Below are 20,655 nucleotides of genomic sequence, written 5' to 3' on the forward strand. Positions count from 1 at the left end.
TCTTATTTCTCTAAGTATTTAATTGCAAAATCTTTTCACTACTTATTAAAATGATTAGTCAAGACTATTGGAAGGCAGTGAATGTCTATTTGTGGGGACTAGGGAAGGTTTGATCGTGTCAGATTTCTTACCTCCTTGTTTTTCCTTCTTTATTGCGAACAGTAAATGATTAAAATGAGGGTATGTGTTGAAAAGATCTCTAAAGAGAGCTTGGAGGATTCTGTCCTTGTTTGTTAATTATTTGGTATGGAATAATCACCGTTTGCAAGTGGCCAAGAAACAACAAAGCATTTTTTTGCTGCTCCCAATGCTTTAACATGCTGTTTGAGAATGGAATGTTGGTTTTGTTTGGTTGTCCCTCATTCAGTGGTACCCCAGGGCACATTTCCCCCTGACGCTTGCACAGCCCAGTTGCTGCTCCGTTAGGTCAGCGATGGCTCCTCTGAGAGGATTTGTATAGAGGAAGACCTGAAGCCAGATACTTCTTATCAGGGGTGGCCCACTAGAGCTGAGAGAAGGCACAGCCTGCAAGGAAAAGAAAAACACTTCTAGCTTTAGCCAGTAGCTCTAGTTTTTATTGGGAATAATCTGCACAGGGACACAAATGTGTTTTCTGTGAAAATGTCAATTTTATATCACCATATTGATGTACTTTTAAAATATTTGTTGGAAAACAGGAGAATGGAGTTTTCTGTCTTTGATAAAATATTTTCCTGTTAAGGTTTGGAAGCTGTGTCCCAGGGGGCTTGTTCAGGTCCTGTACTTCAGCTGTGGGCTGATCTTCATGGGCAGGGGGCTTGTTTCACGGCTGGCTGGCATGTGGAGATCAGGGACTGCTGGAATCTCAGTCGGAGCTGTGTGTTTGTAGCTCTCATATGAGTTAGCGACTGGAGTGGATAACTGCATTATCTTCAGGTCACCCTAATGACTCCAGTGAATGTCACTGATCACAATTATGTCACTTCCGAGTCATCCTGTGTGTGCTAGTAACGTTAAGAAGGCATCTTAAGCCCAAAGGGAGTCCTTACTGAACTGCTCAGATCTTAGGACCAGGAGCGTGGTGCTTTCAATGCAGGCGGGCTGGTGGATTTTTATGGCACATGGCCTTCCCTGGTGGCTTGGGATGTTGCTTTGAACATAGTAGAGAAACTTCATCCATTTCTCATCGTCTTGACATGTTCTTCATCGACATTGGTACCTGATGAGCGAAGTGTTGCCTCTCAGACTCCATTGACCCATCGTCTGTTGCCTGTTGTCTCATGAATCTCCCTGTGAAGCTCTAAGTAAACACCCCTGGGTGGAATCAGCAGGTCATTTTTGTGGCATTTCTTGTCAACTAAACAGTAATTCATTAAAAATTTAATGACTCCTTTGCTCTGGAGAGGAAAAAAAAGAGAGCTGGCGCCTGCCTTTAAAGTTTCTGTCTTGTATTGTTTGGCAATTTTTGTTTTGTTTTGGAGATCTTTTTATATTTTATTTTGAAGGAAATCAAGTTGATAAACTAAAAGAAAGCCATCTTATTACAAAAAGCTTGAGTGCTTCTGAGAACATTTAAAACAAGGATGACTAGAAATGACCTTTCCATCCTGAAGTGAACTTTGAGTGTATTCTCCCTTTGGCATTTCTAATGATAGACTTTCCATCTGGTCTTGCTTAAAAGCTAAGATGCAACTTGGGTTTTTTCATGTAAAAACTGTACATACTCTAAAATTAATCCTCTTGATCATTTCACTTCAGGGAGAGGAGTGCAGAAACACTGGGAATATTTGCTTATTTTTAGCAACTCCAGTCCTTCTGAGAGCAGATTCCTTTTGTTCCAAATAAAGTGGATTCTGATTTGAGGGAACCCTGGATTTCCCTCTGCTTAAATTTGGGGAGATTATACCCTCTAGAGGAGATTTTTAATGGGAATTAAAGAGATGTCAGTGGCCCTGGTGGGATCTGAATCAGTGGGGAGGGATTTGTGGTTACTTTAGCTGCCCTGGGCAATACTGTCATTTCGAACACTGAGAATTCCCTGCTCCCAGTTTCCTGTAGTGATTCCCCAAAGCTGAATGTACAAGAGGGAAATCCTAGCAAATGAATGCTTCAGGGAAGAATTGGGGATCTCCTGAGAGCTACCGCTGCAACCATTTAGCCTCATTTCGGCAGAATCTTTGGGGAAAGTACGTAAACTGATCCTTTTGCTTAGCAAAGCATTCCAGCAAATGCCTAATTTGATACATGCTTTGTGAAGACCCGTGGGACATAACATTTAAGAATGCACTTGAACTTCAGGGTATAACTGAGCCCCTGCTGCATGCAAGCACGTGTATACAGGAGGGGAATGTTTCTCTGGATCACATGTAGGAACGTCAGACAGCGGATTTTTAATTTTTTTAAAAATTTCTTCTTCCCTGTAATGCTAATTGCCACTGAATATGTTTCCTCTCTCTCTGTTTTTGTTTGTTTGTTTGGGTTTTTTTTCCTTTTCATCCTTCTATTCAATGAAATGCTACAAAAATACATGTAGGTGGGAGATTACTGGTGAGCCAACCATTCCTCAAACGTTTTTCTGGTGGGAGCAGCCAAAAGTAAGTCTGTTAGCAAAGTCACATTTCTATCAGCACTGCATATGTGGCATGCATAGAAAACAGGTTTTCTGAGCATCAAGAAGGCTGCAGAACAGCAGATGTGCTTTGGGGCTCTTGGCAGGTAGATACTCTGCTGAGGGTATTGGCATTTTTGCTGCAGGTTCTTCTGGTGACCAACTTTATTAAAACAATGGGAGGGAGAAAGGATGCTGCAGATAATGGAAGAGAACAATTCTGGCGCACGTAGCTTCCTCTTCATAAAGCTGTTTTTCCCTTGAGGCAATATATCTTACGTCTTATGGGAAGGAAATCTTACAATATAAAAGGAAGTCTGAACTGCTTAGCAGTGAATTTAGAAGCGTAGAAGTTGGATTCCTTTCATGAAGAGATAATATGGGGCCTGTTCCAGTATATTAGGGAAGCTTTTTTAAGATGCTTCTCCAAAAATAGGAGGACCCTGGGAATCACTTCTTTAAAATAATATTTGTGGGTGGCTTATGTTAATATTCCCAGAACCTTAGGGGATTTGTGCTCAGCATAACAAAGGTGTTCAGAGACAAAAGCAGCAGCAGTTCAGTATCTTCAGCCTGGGCTGCAGGACAGAGCAGGGGAGGATGGCTCTGTGTTCCTGGGGATGCCTCTGACGTGGGCTGGAGTGGTCTGAGGGCTGTCCTCGCTTTGCTGTCCTGCAGCAGCTCCTGAGGGGCTGTTCTGCCTCCAAGAATAGCTGGCACATGGCAGTGCTCTAATTAGGCTTGTTTTCCTGCTGCATCTCCTGTGCTGGGAGTGACGTGCCTGCTGCCAGCTCTGCTGCCCAGAGGATGCCCCTTTCCTGGCTTTGCTCCACAGCTGCTGCCGAGTTACAGCTCCTCATGGTGCATCATGGCAAAAACCTGGGTCCATCCAAAGGTTTGCAACTTTTTAGCCTCACCCCAGTGCTCTTGTCTCTTCCCGTTCTCCACAGTTAAGATAAAGTCATGGAGACAGAGAGGGGAAGAAAGCAGTTGATTTTCTGTGAGTAGCACAAAGGGTGAAGTGCAGATAACTTCAATAGGCATATCCAATTTTATACAGACCTTAGCAAACTGAAAACAGTACACAAAAAAAAAAAGGGGGGGAAAAAGTGTCTAGAATCCTTGAAGAATTTCTGCAGAGCACATAATTGAAGGGGATTTTTTTTTTTTTTTTGATAAAGGCTAAATTGTGTATGGGCATGAAAAATTCATCAGGGAATTTAAACCATTTCCAAACCACATAAAACATTAAACATTTCAAGCTCAAGAGTAGCTTGAATATGGCGTGCATCATCCCAAGCTTTAAGCAGTCATCTGATTTTTCTCTTGCAAATGTTAAATATATAGTAAACAAGAGCCAAAGTAGGTTTTATTTGCTTTCTCATGATGACTGTGGAGCCTTGAAAGGTTTTGCTGGCTGACCTGACACACACCTTTGTTTACCTCTGTTGGCTAGATGATTTTAGCTGCAACATTTTGAAGAATGAGGGGAGCAGATATCAGTGCTGCTGTCACAGTGTCCCATTCTGTGCTTGTGATCAGCTCCAGCCTTGGTCTTTTGTATGAGTCTCTCTCAAATTAGCCTTTTAAATCCAATGGAATTAAAGATTTTAATCAATCAAGATGCTAATCACCGTGACATGATGTGATATATGTTGCCTGATAAAGATATGGAGTAAATCTCACAGTCTTGTGAAAGTAGAGAATCCTGTTCTTTAAAAGATCATCAACATCCACATTTAGGTTTTGCCTAGATGTGTTACTGGATTTTAAATACAGGTTCTGCCTGTATTTTTAAATCTAAAATTTGTCCTTTGTATAGAAATATAAATAGTAGCCAATTTCAGAACATTCTCAGATGCATTCTCAATTGCTTCTTGTTTTCTTGACAGCCCAGGTGCCCAAAAATACCATGTTTTCTCTTTAAATAAGATTGTTACTCACTTGTGTGTCTTTCATCAGGGAAATCTGACTGTCATTGTTTAAATCCTCTAGGAATGAGCTTTGCTTTTGCATAAAGCAGTCACCTTGGATGACTGCATGCAGCAAGTCATGCATTACAAAATTGCAGTGTGAGTTTTCAAAACCTGCTTCTGTTTGGTTTCATGTAACAACCAAAGGAAGGTGTTTCTGCTCTTCTCTAGGAGAACACTTGGGCCATGATTCAAGTTTGTCTCGTTATGCTGAAGATGGTCATAGAACCATATCACAGAATCATCAAATGGTTTGGGTTGGAAGGGACCTTAAAGATCATCTCATTCCACCTCCTCTGCTATAAGCAGGGACATCTTTCACTAGACCAGGTTGCTCAAAGCCCCATCCAACCTGTCCTGGAACACTTGCAGGGATGGGGAGTCTAAAACCTCTCTAGGCAAGTTGTGCCAGTGCCTCACCATCCTCATAGTAAAGAATTTCTTCCATCTATTGAATATAAACATACTCTCAGTTTAAAGCCTTTCCCCCTTGTGCAACCACTACATGCCCTTATGAAAAGTCCCTCCCCAGATTTCCTGTAGGCCCCCTTTTGTACTGCAAGGTGTTCTGAGCCCTCCCTGGAGCCTTCTCCTCTCCACGCTGAACAATTAAGCCTGTCTTCACAGGAAAGGTGTTCCCAGCTCTCTGACCATTCTCTAAGAAAACTCCTTAAATATCTCTGTGTGCACCCTTGCCAGGGCAGAGAATGTGCTTTCCCCTTGTTATGCTGTAAAAATACCACACTGGCAAGCAGCACCACGACCTTCCCGTTGCTTGCCTTGGGACTGGAAAAAGGCAACTGAGTAGTTGCAGTCCTCAGCTCCAGGGCACCGCTTAGGTCGTGGGGGAGACGCTTCTGTCTTTGCTGTGATTCGTGAAGAAGGTAGAGACGTTGGCTAGAAAATTCTCAGAGCTGGTAAGTGACTCCAAATGACACAGGCTTCATGATTCATCATAAAGCCTCAGTACACCAGGCATTTCTGTGCATTAAAATAATTTCCAAGCAATGAACCTGCCTCGTGTCTCTCTGGCTGTTCGCACTTGCTGATAATGTCAACTTGGAAGTCATTCTTCCTCCATCATCTTCTGTCTGAGGGAGGAAAAGGCCTACTCTTTCCAGCTCACTGATGAAGGAGTTCTTGTTAGGTGGTGAGATGGACCATCACCTCTTCTGCTATGCTGCTAAGCACTCTCTCCTTCCCCTTCACTGCTCCAGGCACGTGCTTGTGGCAGCACGAGGAGATGTGTATTTGACAGTGGGTAACCATTGTCCATCACCACAGGCATCAGCAACCCTCCAACTATGACAGAGGCTTTTGTCATCAGAGAAGATTTATCTTCTTCTCTTCCTCCCTGAGCACACACTCAAACAATATATCCATTTTAATTGTTTTCTGAGAGGTTATTAATATTGGAGTGGGGATTTAGAATGAAGATCAATCATTAATCTGAAAAGGATAGATTTTCACTCTCCTGCAGTAAAGCTGGAAAAGAAGTTAGAACAATAGAAAATCAAGAGAGGTTCCCCACCTAGCTTAATTCAATTTTTTCTTTAACTAAAATTGTCAAAATAGCAGTTCTGAGGGAAAACTGAATCTCAGACTGGAGATTTCCAAAGTCCATCCTAGAAACTGGAGCAATATGTTACTACAATTTGTTACCATTTTTTTCCACAACACTTTATTTTAAGAATAAAATCTCTGGCTTTTCAAACAAAACCACAATCTCAGCAGAGGATTTTAATTTTCTTCCGCATTATTCCTTTTAACAACATCCACAAATATTTCAGTAATTTGTTTTCTGTCGGTTAAATAGAAAAGTTTTAATTCAGTCTGGAAGCAATCTCACCCAGGTTCCTCTACAACAAATAGTTGACCCTGCTTTTGGTGTGGTGTGTTTTATGGCAAGGGCACCCTGTCAGTTGCTCTGGGCTAGTGCCAGACCCTAATACTTTTTCTCTGGAAGGGAGGCACCATATGCTGAGCACAGTTACAGTAAAACTGCTGGTTTGACTGACTGCTTTCTCAGAATGGTCAGAGGATTAAAGTGTGTGCTTGGGTAACTAAATGTCATGGCCATTCCTGCTGGGGGTGCAAGGTGGGAGCCACATTTCCCCAAAAACCAGCACAAGTACCATGCTGCCACCGTTTATCCCTGCTTGTATTCTGAGGATAGGAAGTCTGCCTGGGTCACTTGAGGGAGTGAATTCTATTATCACCAGTGTCCTGAATGGGAATACGATTCTCATCCTTGGGAAGTCCTTTTTATACCTCTATTACTCACCTCTTCCTTGCCCACTTTAAGGTGATCCTGGTTGGAAATGCTTTCTCTCTCGTTTTCCCTACTGCAGTGCTCTGACCACTAAGAAGAATGGGGTGGTTCTTGGTAGGAGATTTTGTGGAATATGGAAAAATACATGTAGTTACTTGTCTAAAAAGTCAGTTTAGCGTGTTCTTTCCTAACGAGTTACTTTGTTGAATTATGCAAAAGTGTAAATTTTAAAGCACTTCTGCTCAAAATGTGGCAATAACTGCGCATATAAATGTGTATAGTAACTTTGGTGTGTTGGAAAAAATGGCCTTTGGTACAGAAAGCTTGTGAATCAGTGTTTTAGGGTACAATTCATCTCAAAGAAGAGAAAGCCTGCATCATTTGTTTTTCTTCTTTACTTTCTCTGTTAGCAAGAAGTACTGTAGAGAGGATGTAGAGTACCTCCAGGTAGCACCTCCTACCCAGGGAAAGATACAACCCTCCTTCTTTATTTTCTTTTCATTTTAATTCTGTTTTTGTTCTGTGTTCTAGCCAGATCACATGGGACATTCCTAGTAGGTACCAGCAAAAGGAGCCAAACCACCACCACTCAATATAAATATATATTTATATACATTTATATGTGGAGGTAGAATCATAGAATTGTTTAGGTTGGAAAAGATCTTTAAGGTCATTGAGTCCAGTCATTAATCTAACACTGCCAAGTCCACCACTAAAATTTGGATATGGGACATCAGCTATTTATTTTGAAAAAAACACGATAGAGGTGAATTCTATGTATCCAACATTGCATTTTATCATAAATTATCTTCAGGGATTAAGGATGTAACTTTCTATTTAATTGTTACACCGGTGACTTAGAAGGCAATTAATTTCCTAGCAGAAAGAAAATCTAGATGCTTTTCTGCTCCCCAGTAGCACTGACTTAACTGCAGTGGAAGGAAGAAAGCAGTGCTGTTTGTGTTGGTGTAAACAGTGAACTGAGATACGTCTGATGAAGACACATTTTGCTTTCATCTTCCAAGTTTGGATGTTTGTAAGTGTGAGAAGGGAGGGGTGGCAAAGAGGATGGGAGGAACTGAATGACCTAGTTTGAAAACCAGTCCATGGGGATTTGTTTGATCAGCTCATCTGAGCACTGCACTTGCATTTCCCACTTGGTGATTTTGCTCTGGTCTCTCAATCCAGGAGCAGAAGACTCAGCGAAGAGAGTTGAAGGTTGACCCCCTCCTCCAGCGGTGGTCTGCTTTTGGCAGTGGGTTTTGTTGTCCCTCTCCTTTGCATGCTGGGCAAAGAGATTGGATCCAGCACTTCCAGATGTTCTGCAGCACAGGCAACTGCTGACTCTGAGGTTCAAGCCAAGGCTGCAGCTCATGGGTTTCCTCTGATTGCTCAGATTGCAACTCACCCCCAAAATGGGAAAACAATACACAAACAGGCATAGGCAAAGATAAATCCAACGTTGCTTCAAACTGTTGGCTGCAGGTTCTAAAACTTGAGGAAGTCCCTTGGCAGTGAAGAGCTCTGAGAGATGGTTTTTTTTGTGATCTGTGTAGTGTTTTATGTTTCATCACTAGGGACAGAGAAGGTTTGGTTGAAGATAAGACAGGTTGTGTCCAAAGGACATGGTCCCCATCTTCCCTGTCTGCTGCCTCAGGGGAGAAGGCTGACCAAATAAACAGGCTCACTATCACTGTGCTTTGCAACAGCAGCCAGGGAAAATGAGGTCCTAATCCAGTGGCGTAGCTCATTTTTTTCAACTCCTTCACAACAGCCCTCTTTGGTAAATTAATGCATATGTCAACTCTTGTCAGAAGCTTTTGGCAATGAACAAATGAGTTCAGCACCATAATCTAATAAACAAATAGATAACCTGTTCCAGTTTTGTTCTGAGTGAGGCGATGTTTCCCTCATTGAGTTGTTTCATGGACCCTTCTCAGAGGAGAAGGATGGTACCTGGGAATGCAGCCCATTTCCTCTCCAGGACAGGGTTTGATCTTCTGACTTGGATGCCCTGATTTTCACTTGCTTGTGTGGAAGTGTCTCCCTCTTAGCAGGCTGGTTTCTGTCATTTTTTAAAAAAATCATTCAGAACTACTTTTGTTCCCAGTCTTGGATCTGACCAGCTGCAGCTGAAAGTGAGATCTCATTGTACTAATTGCTGCACAAGTAAAATGAACTTTATGCTCACTTCTACAAACACTGGAGAGAAGGCAAAGGAAAGCTTTTTGTGCTGGTGGACAGAGGCATAGTGGGGTTAAGTGACATCCCCAACGTCCTAAAAGAAGTCTATGACAGGGAAGAATGCTTAGAGCTTTTTTCTTAAATCTTATGGTTCTTCTTCCGCCTTCTATTTTGGCACAGATTTTTATTGAAGTTTCAGAGTTCCATGGACTGTTTGTTGCATCAGTTCAACTTTAGTCCTTCACTAAGCTTTAGTAAAGGACTGTTGTATTTTCTGTAAGTCATGTCTATGGCAGAGAGGTTGGTGTGGGGCATTAGATGGAGTGCTCTGCCCCATAGTTATATGGAAAAATAAGCTAAGGATCAAAATGAAGCCTTCTGTCAATGGCTTTGTGTGTTGTAAGCCTGATGTGTAGGAGCTCAGCTGATGTGCATGTGGGAGGACAATCCAGCAGCGGGTTGTACCTGCCTGTCCCTGCCTCCCTGCCACCACTGGGGCTGCAGGAGCATTGGCTTCGATTTGCTAGGAAGGATGGCACTTGGTGTCTACAGCTGCCAGCTGAATGGAAACGCAGTCTCATCAAAAAACCCATTGTTTTCACAATGAGGGGCATCCACTGTGATGAAGCAGCTGAGATTTTGCATAATTTGAGGAACTGAACCCTTGTTTCCTACCCTTGTGCTAATTACTGCCTTTGGGGTGTTTTGAGAAGGAGGTCAGTGAGTTCTGACGTGAACGCCGGGGTGGAGGGGATTTCCCGTGCTGGTGACCAGAGCTGGAGTGAAAGGTCTGTGTACAGGACACTAAAGACAGTATCTGTTTGTACTAAATTAAGTTGCTCATTAAAAGCTGTGTCACTTGCAGTGAGCCCGGCGTGGTGTGCCAGTGCCACTCCTTTTAACAGCCACAAACTTGTGGGCACAAACTTGCAAGGGGTCCAGCTCTAGTCCCACTGGCTATGCCTGAAGGGTGGTAAAAGCCACCTACCTCTTGAGAGGGGGTAAAAAATGGCTTTTGAGCTGCTGCCTCAGCTCAGACCCAAACGTCAAAGCAGCCAGTGCTGGCACTTTCCCACGTGGCCCCTTCGTCCCCACCAGAGTCTCATCTACTTCTCCTGAAAGCTTTAGTACCTTATTCTGGCTCTAGTAACACTGGAAGAAGTCCAGAGTGATTCCAGCAGAGCTATTTTGGATTTGCAGTTGCAGGCGGAATTGTACCTAGAGGTTTTAAGTTAATCGCACGGTCATTTTTCCTCTGTATGTTTAACCACGGAGGTTAATTAACATTTCAAAGTTTCACAGGCTGCTTCTTCCATTATCTCAGCCAGTTGTGGTGAAAGGCAGTGTGGCAAGAGGGTGGTAGTCTGACTGGAGTTGTGCAGATAGGAAAATCGCTGGGAATTGTTTCCAGTGAATCCCAGGGGTTTAAGTAGTTGGAGGGCAGGGTGAAGGTGGAGGTGAGGATGCATATGCTACCATGGTACACGTTTCCTATTGACTTCCCATGTAGTAAACAAAATTACCAGATGATTGTTGGCGTGTGGTGGGTTGTTTTTTTTTTTTTTAATTTGAAGAGAATATTTTAAGCAGGACTGCGATTCATAGTCCTGAACTGTAGGGGACTAATGTTCCTGTTCTCCAGCTGGGAGAAACTAATTCAACATCTTGTGTTGTAAACACTCACTCATTTTAACTGATTACACCTCCAATGTTCCTCAAATCACTAAAATTACTAATTGCTATTCCTTACACATCGGAGAGTGAATCCTGAATAATTAACCCCAAATAAAATTAGATGAATTGGCCCTTTTAATTAGAATCCCTGCTGCTGTTTGTTCTGAGCTTCCTTTTCTTACTGTTAAGAGACTTTTAGAATGATTAAAACTGTTTAAGACTTAAACAGCCAGTGACCTTTTAATACAATATAAATCCATAAAAGCAATATTTCAGCTAGCAGGTGGTGAAGTAAATTTTGAGTGCGACTACCTGACAGACTCAGTATTCCTTTTTAAATGCTGAGGATGAAATTAGCCAGTGTGGGGTTTTTTTTTTCTTCCTCATGCTTATTAATACAGTAGCTGATTAGCACAAGTAGTTCAAATGGTAGGATTAGTGATTGGTAAGAGTGGTAAATTAAACGGTACTTTGGGTTGTTGGAGCTGCTTTATTTTAGGAATCACAGGCCAATGTGGTATATTTAGGTGGATTGTGGAGCTGGTGTGTCATCATGCAACAGTTTCCCCTGCACTGACGTGGTGTCAGTGGCTCCTCACAACATGGTTGTGGCCAAAACATGATTTTAATTGTGTGCTTTCCTTGGCTAAGTACAGATGCTACAGGAAAATGTTGACTTTGGGACACTTAGTAAGATGTATGTTCACACCTAGGAGGCAGCAGGTCACATCTAGCTGAAGTTTTCTGTAAAAATCCTGTAGTGTCACTTTGCAGTAGGAAGTTTCCCAGACCACTGTAGTGATACTGTGATATTCTGCAGGCTTCTGCGATGGTCACTGTGGAATACAGGTTCATGGTAGCCTCAATCAACAGGATTTTAGCCTACTGCTCAATGAATTAGGGTTTAGGTGTAAATCTTAATTGTTTCAATGTAGAAAGCTTTGACTTTCTGCAGTAGAAGGTAAATACTTGACTGAGAAGTGCCTCTATCTGCTCAGTACTTTGCCAAATGGAGTCTGTCTGGATCAGAATGGAAACACAGCAGTGGGGATTTGTTCCATCACTATCCTTAGTCTGGTCTCTGAGTCAGGGCTGAAGTGTGTTTCTCAGGTGATTCAAACTGATTCTGAACCAGCTTCAGAATCAGAAATTATTGAGATGACAATCAGGGTTATTTTTGCTTGGAAGGAGAAAATTGAAATCAGCCTCTGACATACAGTCCTCAGATGTTAGCTAGAGATCTGGGAAGACCAGTGTAAGCCCAGTTTTTTTGTTTAATAGGTTTCGTTAACTTATTGTTTCAGTGAAAAATAGGGTGTTTTGCTTTTTTGTGTTTCTCTGTGTTTTTCTCCCAAAGAGTCTCTTTTACTGAACATATGAGACCTTCAAGACTAGAAGTTTCAAAGCTGCAAATCTTCATGTCTAAACAGCTGTGTCTGTCAAGGGGGGAGGTGATTACTGTGCTACAATTCATTTGTTGGCTGGCAGATATATCTCCTGAAAACAAAGACTTGAGACATGAGCCTGATCGAGCAAAAAATGAAGTGCACTTAAAATTTTAAAGGTTAGACTGTAAGTGAGAACGGTGTTTGGTGCATGAGACAGGATGTTTTTCTCAGCTCCTACTTGTACCCAGAAGGCATCAGGCAGCCAGCGGCAAAAATTTTATGAGTTTCTATTCAGCCTGACAGGTTTGGGCTGATGTAGGTGTATATTAGGGCTTTGAACAATTTTATATTTGTATGCTTGAAAGTGGAATAATGAAATGTTTAAAGCTCCTTGGAAAGTGTAAGAGGGGGAATTTTGGGGCAGAGAGGGGTAAAACCTTGCAAGTACATCTGCAATGGCACAGATTCGATCAAAGCCAGAAGCCAGGCTGGGGCCTGGGAGGCATCACTTCTGCTTATGGCTCTGCTATTGCTTCCTAACATAACCATGATGGACTCACCTAGTTTCTGCCTAATTATCTGTATTTACAGTATCCAAGTGTTCTATTGATTGGGGTGGGCCATTACCAGGCTGGCAGTCCTGTGTCTGGTGGCTGCAGCGGGTGATGCTGCGGCGCAGGAGCCGCACGGGTGCTGAGGGAAGAGCTCAGAGCTGTGGTTTCACGGGACGCTGCGCTGCCGTATCTGAAATAACCGAGCTGGGATGTGTCTCACTGCACAGCCCCTTCGTAGGTTGACTCACGGTCTTCACAGCTGTACGAAGAGGGAATGGTGCAACAAGGAGTGTTTGTTTTCTCTTCTCAAATATATGGTAACGGGTAGAGATTTCTCATTGTAAGAGCTGAAGTCAGGCTGTGTCATGGTGTGATTTCCTACCTCCAAACATGCCTGGCCCAGGCTGCCTCCATGGGGAGACTTGCCATTGGAAGGCAAGTCTCTTCACCTGCCTAGAAGTACAGATTGCTTTCTAGAGGTGCCTTGATGTCTCTCTGTTGACAGAACTCATTGCAGTCCCTCCCATAACCTGAAGTACATCCAAGTGTTCAGGTTGATGTCAGGTGAAAGTCAACCAAGATGCTGGTCTTGGTGCTGAACAGTAATCAATACTAATGAGCCTTTTGCCTGTCTTATCCCTCATTCACAGAGGGACAATCTGCTTAAATCAGTCAGGAGAGGGTGAGTGCTCAGGGTGGGATGTGTTCTCCACCAGCCCATGGTTAACTGGTCACCCCAGAGCTCCATTCTGCTGTGGCTGCCGGTGCATCCATGCAGACCAGGGACGGTCCCTTCCCCAGATGGCTCCCACCTCGCTCTGTGATGCTGAAGGTGGTCAGCAGTGGGTGGCAGTGATACGCTCTGCCTGGACATGGACTTTCCTGCCTCCTCCCACGGCTTGCCCAGCTCTAAGAAAGTGAAATCTGACTTGCAAAGCTCCGGGGGTGAGAGGAGGTCCCCAAGGTGCATTGTAGGGACACTGTGCTTAAAGAGAGTGTAGGCTGGCTTTCGGGGCCTTTTCCTCTTTTGCTCCCTCAAATGTAGACCTGTTTCTTCGCCACGTCATCTAGAGTCATATGCTGCTCAGGACATGGATTTTAGTCTTTGCGTGCTTCCCTGCCTGCCGGAGGGAGGCTTCCAGCAATGCCAATAATAATAATGCAGTGACAGCTTTCCCTTCTGCATCCAAGGGAATTCTCTCCCGCGAGTGCAGTGGGAACAGCATCGGGTCCTGTGGCTGTGTGTGGGAAAGAGGAAAGCACAGTGGCAGAATAAATAACTAAAGCTGTGAAGGAGAAAGGTCCATCTGTTCGCAGAGGACCAGGAAAAGGCCAGACATCTGCAAGGTTCCCCCAGTTCATCAGGCATCTGCTCTGTGCTTCCCAGTCTAAAAACCTTCCAACTTATGAGGAGAGTGGAGCCAACAGCTTATCTAACACAGGATGGAGTCAGCAAAGCTGGGCTGGGATGTGGTAGAGCCAGCTGTCTCCTACTGGAAAGAAGTGTTCTCTTCCAAACTCTAGGAGAGAACTCTTTTTCTGTCCTTTGCTTCTTTTCTGAAAAATCTTGCCAATGTTTTTTTTCTTTCAGGAGGAATGGGTCTTCCAAAAGGGCAAAAATGGTATTTGGTTTATGTTTGTTTTAACGGTCATTGTTAGATCCAGACTTCTGTTTATGCAGAAAACCTGCCCCTTTCCCTGTCTCATCCCCTCCAGCACATTCTCTACCTCAACTTTCCATAGGTGTTTTGAAGGGTTGTAATAAAGCAAGAGTGTCTGACTAATGTGCTGTGCAGGGAGATCAGTCTTTGGCATTGGAGCCAGGACTAACTGGAGAAACATCATCTTAAGCACAATCTTGAGAAGTCTGTGTCTGCTGGAGTTGAATTTGTTTGCAAAATCATGTTGGCTGGTTGGAGGGTCATTTTCAGAGCAAAGGAGAAAAGTTTCTGAAGGACTCAAACATCCCAGCATTTTTTAGAACTAAACCCTTAGATATTAATTTAAAAATCTTTCTACTTTTCTTTTTATTTTGTATTGTGTTTCACATGATTTGAAATAAAAGATTGGATTAATTATAGAGCAAAGAGAAGGATACTGCAGATATTATTGGACATAATTTTTTAAAAAATCAATCCTGAACTCTGTAATAACATGAGCCAGTGGGTTTCATGGGATTTTATGTATTGGAGCAACATGATTGTCTTAAATTAGTTTTCAATGTGTTGTTTTTGAACTGTCTTTGAGTATCTGTATTTAGGATGATACTTTCTTATGGATTCAGAAGGGGTTTTTTGGGTCCCATCCATGCTCACTTTGAGGAAAATGGGAAGAAATTACTTTCCTGGGAAACAACATCTCTGAAAGTCCTAGGGGAAGTTTGTGTCTTTCAGAGAGTGATTCGAAATAGAAGAGAAAAACTTTCCAGAGCTGCAGACCCATCTGCTTCCCGGGCAGAGAGCATGAAGGTACTGTGCTGGCAGTGCTGCCCAGCTGGTGCCTGGGCCTGGGCCTGGTCTGGGCTGAGCCTGGGGCTCTGAACTGGGCACAGGTGGCCCAGAGGGCTGCAGGTCACAGGGGTTTGGCTCAGCACCTTCCTGTGCGGTTTGGAGCCTGCTCCTTGGCATTTAGGGATGGTGCTGAGGGCCCCTAGCCTGAACCCAGTGTGATGCTGCATGGAGATCTGGAGGGTCAAGTAGGGAGCTCATATCTCCTTCCAAATGCAACAGTTCCTAAATATGTGAAATATCACACTTTTGTTGATCTGAAACCTTCCATCCCAGATGCTGCACACACGAGAGCCAACAGCAAACAGCTCTACTTGCAGCATCAGTCTTCATAAGAAGAAATAAAAACATACCAAAGTGGTCCAAATTGCAGGCAGCTGCCTCCCCTGGAGACAAATCCAGAGCTAATGGCAAATGCTCTTTTTCCACCATTAGGAGGTGCTTTCAGAGCCTGGTGTCCTGCTGCCTGCAGCCTGTGCTGCTCTGTCCTCGTTTTGTTTCTCCTTTGTGGTCCCACATCCCATGAAATTCTCAAAGAGAACTCTCTTCTCCCACCTCCCAACTCTATGCTAAGCTGGATGCCTTCACAGCCAGTGTATGCTGCTTTGTCTTCCCATCAGCACTTCTGGAAGATTAACATGAGCAAATTGAATTCTAGAAATTTTGTACATCAGCCCCCTTTTAAATATCCTGAGTTACGAGAGGTGGATTCTTGTGCACCTGACCCATCACGTGGCTGTTGTCACTGAGAGGAGCCTGTGATCTTCCCAGCAGTTCTTTACATGAAGCTATAAAGTCCCTATAGGAAGAGGGAGATGCAAAGAGTGTGGCTGCCTGCCAGCAGCAGGGATGCAGGAGATGGGCTGGTCTAGATTCTGGGCTCCAGCTCCAGGCCTCTGTGTGTCTTCTACAGGAGGGAATCCCTGCTTTTGGACAGCACCTGATGCTGTCTTTATAGGGATCAAGAAAAGCTGGCATAGTTTAGCACATGAGGGAAATGAATTGGAAAGGATCCATTGCTAAGTATAGACACGGGATGTTCATTAGTGCAAGTTTTGTGGTTGCCTGTGGCAGGTTGGAGATGTGACTTGGATCTGTGGAGCTGCTTGTTGGTGCCTTCAGGCTTTGTGGCACATCACCTTTTGCTGTGGAGTCTGAGCACCCCTGAGCTGTGTAGCCATTTCCTGAAGCAGCGAGGGGTGAAGCTGAGCATTTAATGGTTAAATAATGTGTTGTGTCCTGTGCCACAAAACCGATGGGCCGAGCTGCAAGGTTCATCCTGATCATCCATGTCATGATGTGGGGAAATGCTGCTGAGTCTAAATTCTCCCATTCTCTCTCCTAGGGGACTTTCTTCCTCCCCCGCCCCCTCCTGTGGATGACCTTGGGAACATCACATCACCACAAGGTGCCTTCCCCCCCCCACCCCCTCTGGATGATGTTACTTACAATGTGCAGGTAAGAAGATAAGAATTTTGTCATTCATGCAGAACCGATCCAGAAACTGGTGAAATGAATGAATGATAATAAAATGAGGTGGCAAAGTTCTGGTTAAAAATCATGTGTCAGGAATAACTAAGTCAGCTTTAGCAAGCTGTGTTTCCCAAGCAGGGAATATTTCCATTCAAAACTTGCTGGGCTATTAAAGGATTTTTCCCATCCGGCTTGAATTAGAAGACTAATTGCTTTATGTCCTTGTGATGGCGGATGGGAGTGAAACCTTCCCAGAATGAATTGTTTTCTGGAATGGCCCTCTCCTTCCATGGACTGTGGAGAGACTTTAGGGCAGTAATCTGATCCTAAAAGTGTTTTGTTTAGATGCCTAAAATTAAGTGAAGCAAATAAGCCCTGGCCTAGGCTCCAGTGATGTAATTGAGACTCTTTTCACCCTGTTTTTGCTGGCTTGGGTGTTCTAGATTTGCCATCTGGATGAAAACGCAACTGAAGATGCATCAGGTGATGATGACATGTCCAAAGTGGGTATGGACAGACCCTGAACACCTTTGAAAGATATGAACACTTTTGTGCAGGTATTGCAGGTTTGCCTGGAGTGCCAGGTTTGTGTTTGCTCAGGCACATTCTGGAGAGATGCATTCAGACTTCAGGGACAAGGCAGTCAATGTGATCAAGGAGTGAGAAGCTGATCTTCCCAGTGGAGACCAGAAGCATTTGTCTTGTTAGCTGAGCAAAAGGAAGGCTGAGGATGAGTCTGGTTGCAAATTTGAAATACACCTGGGGAATAAGCCCGTATTTCAGCTCTGTGTGGGTGTTGGTGCGGGAACAGGAGAGGCTGAGCTTGCCAGAAGTACCTTCATGCTGGTGTTTAGAAATTTTCTAAGCACTGAAGGCTCTGAAGTTCTGGAAGAGCCTTCTGTGAGAAGTAGTGAGAGCAAAGAGAGCATGGTCTAGTTTTGAGGCTGTTGAGAGTTGTGTAACCACATATCCATAGACATGGGGCTGACCTCGATGGCCCTGAAAGATTGTGGCAGTCCTGTATCCCTTGGTGGATTTGAACATGAGAATAGGCCAGCAGGCAGGCATTAAACAGGATTCAAAGGACCTGACTTAGTTCCTGACCCTCTCACCAGCTGTGGAGTCAATTCATCTACTTTGTGCCTTGGTAAAAACAAAACATTCCCCTCCCTCACGGGCTTACTGGGGTCTCTTGCCTGTGGTGAGATGTTCAGATGATATGGCAAAGCATCAGCCTTTCCTGAAATGGGCTCAGTGTTGGAGCAGCCTTTGAGCAGGAAGGGGTTAAGGGGGATTGTGTTCTCCCTTGCCAGGAAAGGCTGCAGCCGTCAGGGACATTGCCAAGTGCAGAGCATGGCTTTTCCCAGCCTTGGGGGGATGAAGTAATTCCCCAGCAAGTGTTGTTCTGTCTTTTATCTCTGTGAGAAGAGTGGCCCCCGTGGGAGCAGGGGAGCTTCCAGAGCGCCCTGGGAAGCCGTGGAGCAGCAGGCTCCTGGCAGAGGCAGGGCACTGCCTGCATGATGCCTGCACAGGAGCCTGGGTAGCAGGAAGGGCTCGTGGTGCCTCACAGGATTCCTCAGGGTCAGGCTTCCCCCTTCCCAGGTCACCCAAGGAGGGGACCTTGCATTTTTATTGAAAGGAGCTCGCTCCTCCTATGGCTTCAAAAGTGTCCCTGAGCCACTCAAGGCTGTCACTGGGATGTGCCCCTTGGTAGAACCACTCAGCAGGACAACTCTTCCCTCTGAGCTCATGGAATTGCTATTTGTCACACCCTTTCTCTCTGGCTTTGGGAAAATGGGGCTGGAGCTGTGTTCAGTGTTGGGTTTTAGCAAGAGCTTGACTAGAGCAGGATTCCTTTGCATGGGATCCTGCTCAGAGGAAGGTGAGCCTACCAGGTGTACCCAAGCAGTCCTGCCTGTCACCACTCCAAACATACTCTTATGCAGCAAACACAGCTCCCTGCCTTTAATCTGTGCTCTGTGGTCAACTATTCCCCTTCCTTTTCCCTTCCATTTTCTGTTGGAGATCAGGAGCAGACAGAAGTCAGGGCTAAAGACAGGAGCCAGCAGGGGTTTGTGTTGCAAGATCACCTCCTTATCTTTCAGGAACAGCAAAAGTCATGCTGAAGCAAGTTGTAAAGCCCAAGAGAGGAGGAAAAGGGCAGGCGGTGCTGGGAGAAAGCTGCTCAATGCCTTTGTGCATCGAACACAGTAATTTTTCACAACTCCGGGCAGACATTCTTGTGCTAAAGGGGCAGAACTAATGGTGACTGTGTTCCTTCTGCTGTGAGGAGGACATGGTTGTCTGAAATCAAGGATCTCATGAACATGTGTTGTATTGGACTCCAAGAGGCTGATTTTGCTCTCCAATGCCAGACCGCTTAATTTCCATGCTTCAGTTTCCCTACTGCTAAATGTAAGTGCTGGAGCAGCAGACCCAGTTCCTGAGCGCTGACCCGACCTGAGGCTGCTGTCTGGAGTGTTTGGGCCCCGAGGACCTGGTGAGAGACTTCCAGATCTACTCCAGAGTTTGAAATTCATCCGTTCTGTCAAATCAGCCATTTTACATCAGAAATTTCTCTCTGGATGGCACAGTGCTGATGACAGGTTATGAGATATGTGTGCTGTGGGGCTCCAGGTACAGCTTTTTATACTAGGTGTTAAGTTGATGAAGACAGCACGATTAATGTTTAGTTTATTACCAGTTTGTGTGTTACTGTTACCAGAGGGCTGAAAGCTGCACAGCTTATTACAGTTGAAGTTGTAGCTTAAAAGCAGCAGTTAAAATAATAATACCCAGTTTTCATAGAGCTGTTTATCTCTGGATCTCTATTTGGACAGGGGAACTGGCCACTTAGGATCAGATCCAAAAAGGTACTTTAGTATCTGACTTATGCTCTGACAGAAATTAGAGGAGGGCTGGTCATGAAATACCTTTGTGATAGATCTGGCATTTTCTTGTGATTTCTGTTTTCCCATCTAGATCCGTCATATTCGGATTCACAGAAGGGCTGTGGGGAGGAAGGGGGAAGGAAATTTAAACTCTTTTCTTATTAACTGGAATGCCTTTTTTTAGAGAAAAAAGGAAAGAAAAGGAAATATTTATTTTTAAAGGAGTGTGTTTGGGCTGGGGAAGAGTTGTGTTGGGAAGTTCCCCTTTGGCTGCAGCTGGGGAAGGCGAGGACTTCTTCCCAGAATGGTGGTGAGGGCGCGGCAATGGCGTGTTTGACAAATAAGGACATGAGCGAAGAGCCTTTTGCCACGTTGGCCTGGGCTCAGTTTAAAAGAGAAAGAAAAAAAAATTCTGGATGGGAAGAAAAATGAAATCACTGTTTGTCAAAAGGAAATAGATAGATCTGGGAGGGAGGGAGGCAGATTTTTATTATGCTTTTGCCTTCTAGTTTCAAAACAGGCATTCTGCCCAGGCCAGGGAAAGCAAAAGTGAAAAACTCTCATCAGCCACCTCTCAAGTACCCTGTTTGCTCTCAGAGAGGGACCCTCACTCATGGCTCTGGCAATTTCTTCCTTCCTTGCCAGGCAGGGCTGTGCAGGGATGAGAACTGCACAGCTGTGTGAAAAGCCAGTCCTTGCCCCATGCCGTGTCCTTGGGAAGGCTGTCTCGGGAGTCAAAGCTACTGGCTTTGAAATGACCAATTCTCTTTAAAGGAGAGGGTCAGAGCCCAGCATTTCATGCTGGGCCAGGACCTGGGTGGCTCAAAGCAGATGTGACCCTCAGCCACCATCTTGTCAAGGGCCACCTTGGGAAAACGTCCATTTACAGATCTCTACTAATTACCTGCACGTGCTGCATCTGCAGATGGGTCTGATTTTCTTTTGGGATCTGAGACGCTACCACAGCATGGGAAGGAGAGGATTGTGTTGAGCTGGGATGGCACCTCTTTCCCAGCAAGCCCCAGCTGTTATCAGTGTGTTTTCTATTGACAGGCCACAAAACACTTTACAAAAGAAATACCACTCTCTTCCTGATAAGGAAGCTGGAGCAGGGAAAGTGCTTTTCCTAGATCATCAGGCTGACCAGTAGCA

The 20,655-nt window shown here is 44.4% G+C and overlaps 1 protein-coding gene across 1 annotated transcript in view; it reads left to right on the forward strand.

Annotated features, from left to right (window-relative positions):
* LOC104687932 (LIM domain containing preferred translocation partner in lipoma) overlaps positions 1 to 20,655 on the forward strand; it is a 334,159-nt gene that overhangs the window by 131,561 nt on the left and 181,943 nt on the right. Inside the window, 1 exon segment of the mRNA XM_039556675.1 lies at positions 16,485 to 16,597. Coding sequence (XP_039412609.1) covers positions 16,485 to 16,597 — 113 coding nt within the window.

Source organism: Corvus cornix, chromosome 9 (assembly GCF_000738735.6).
Source record: "Corvus cornix cornix isolate S_Up_H32 chromosome 9, ASM73873v5, whole genome shotgun sequence".
In the NCBI taxonomy this organism is placed as follows: Eukaryota; Metazoa; Chordata; class Aves; order Passeriformes; family Corvidae; genus Corvus; species Corvus cornix.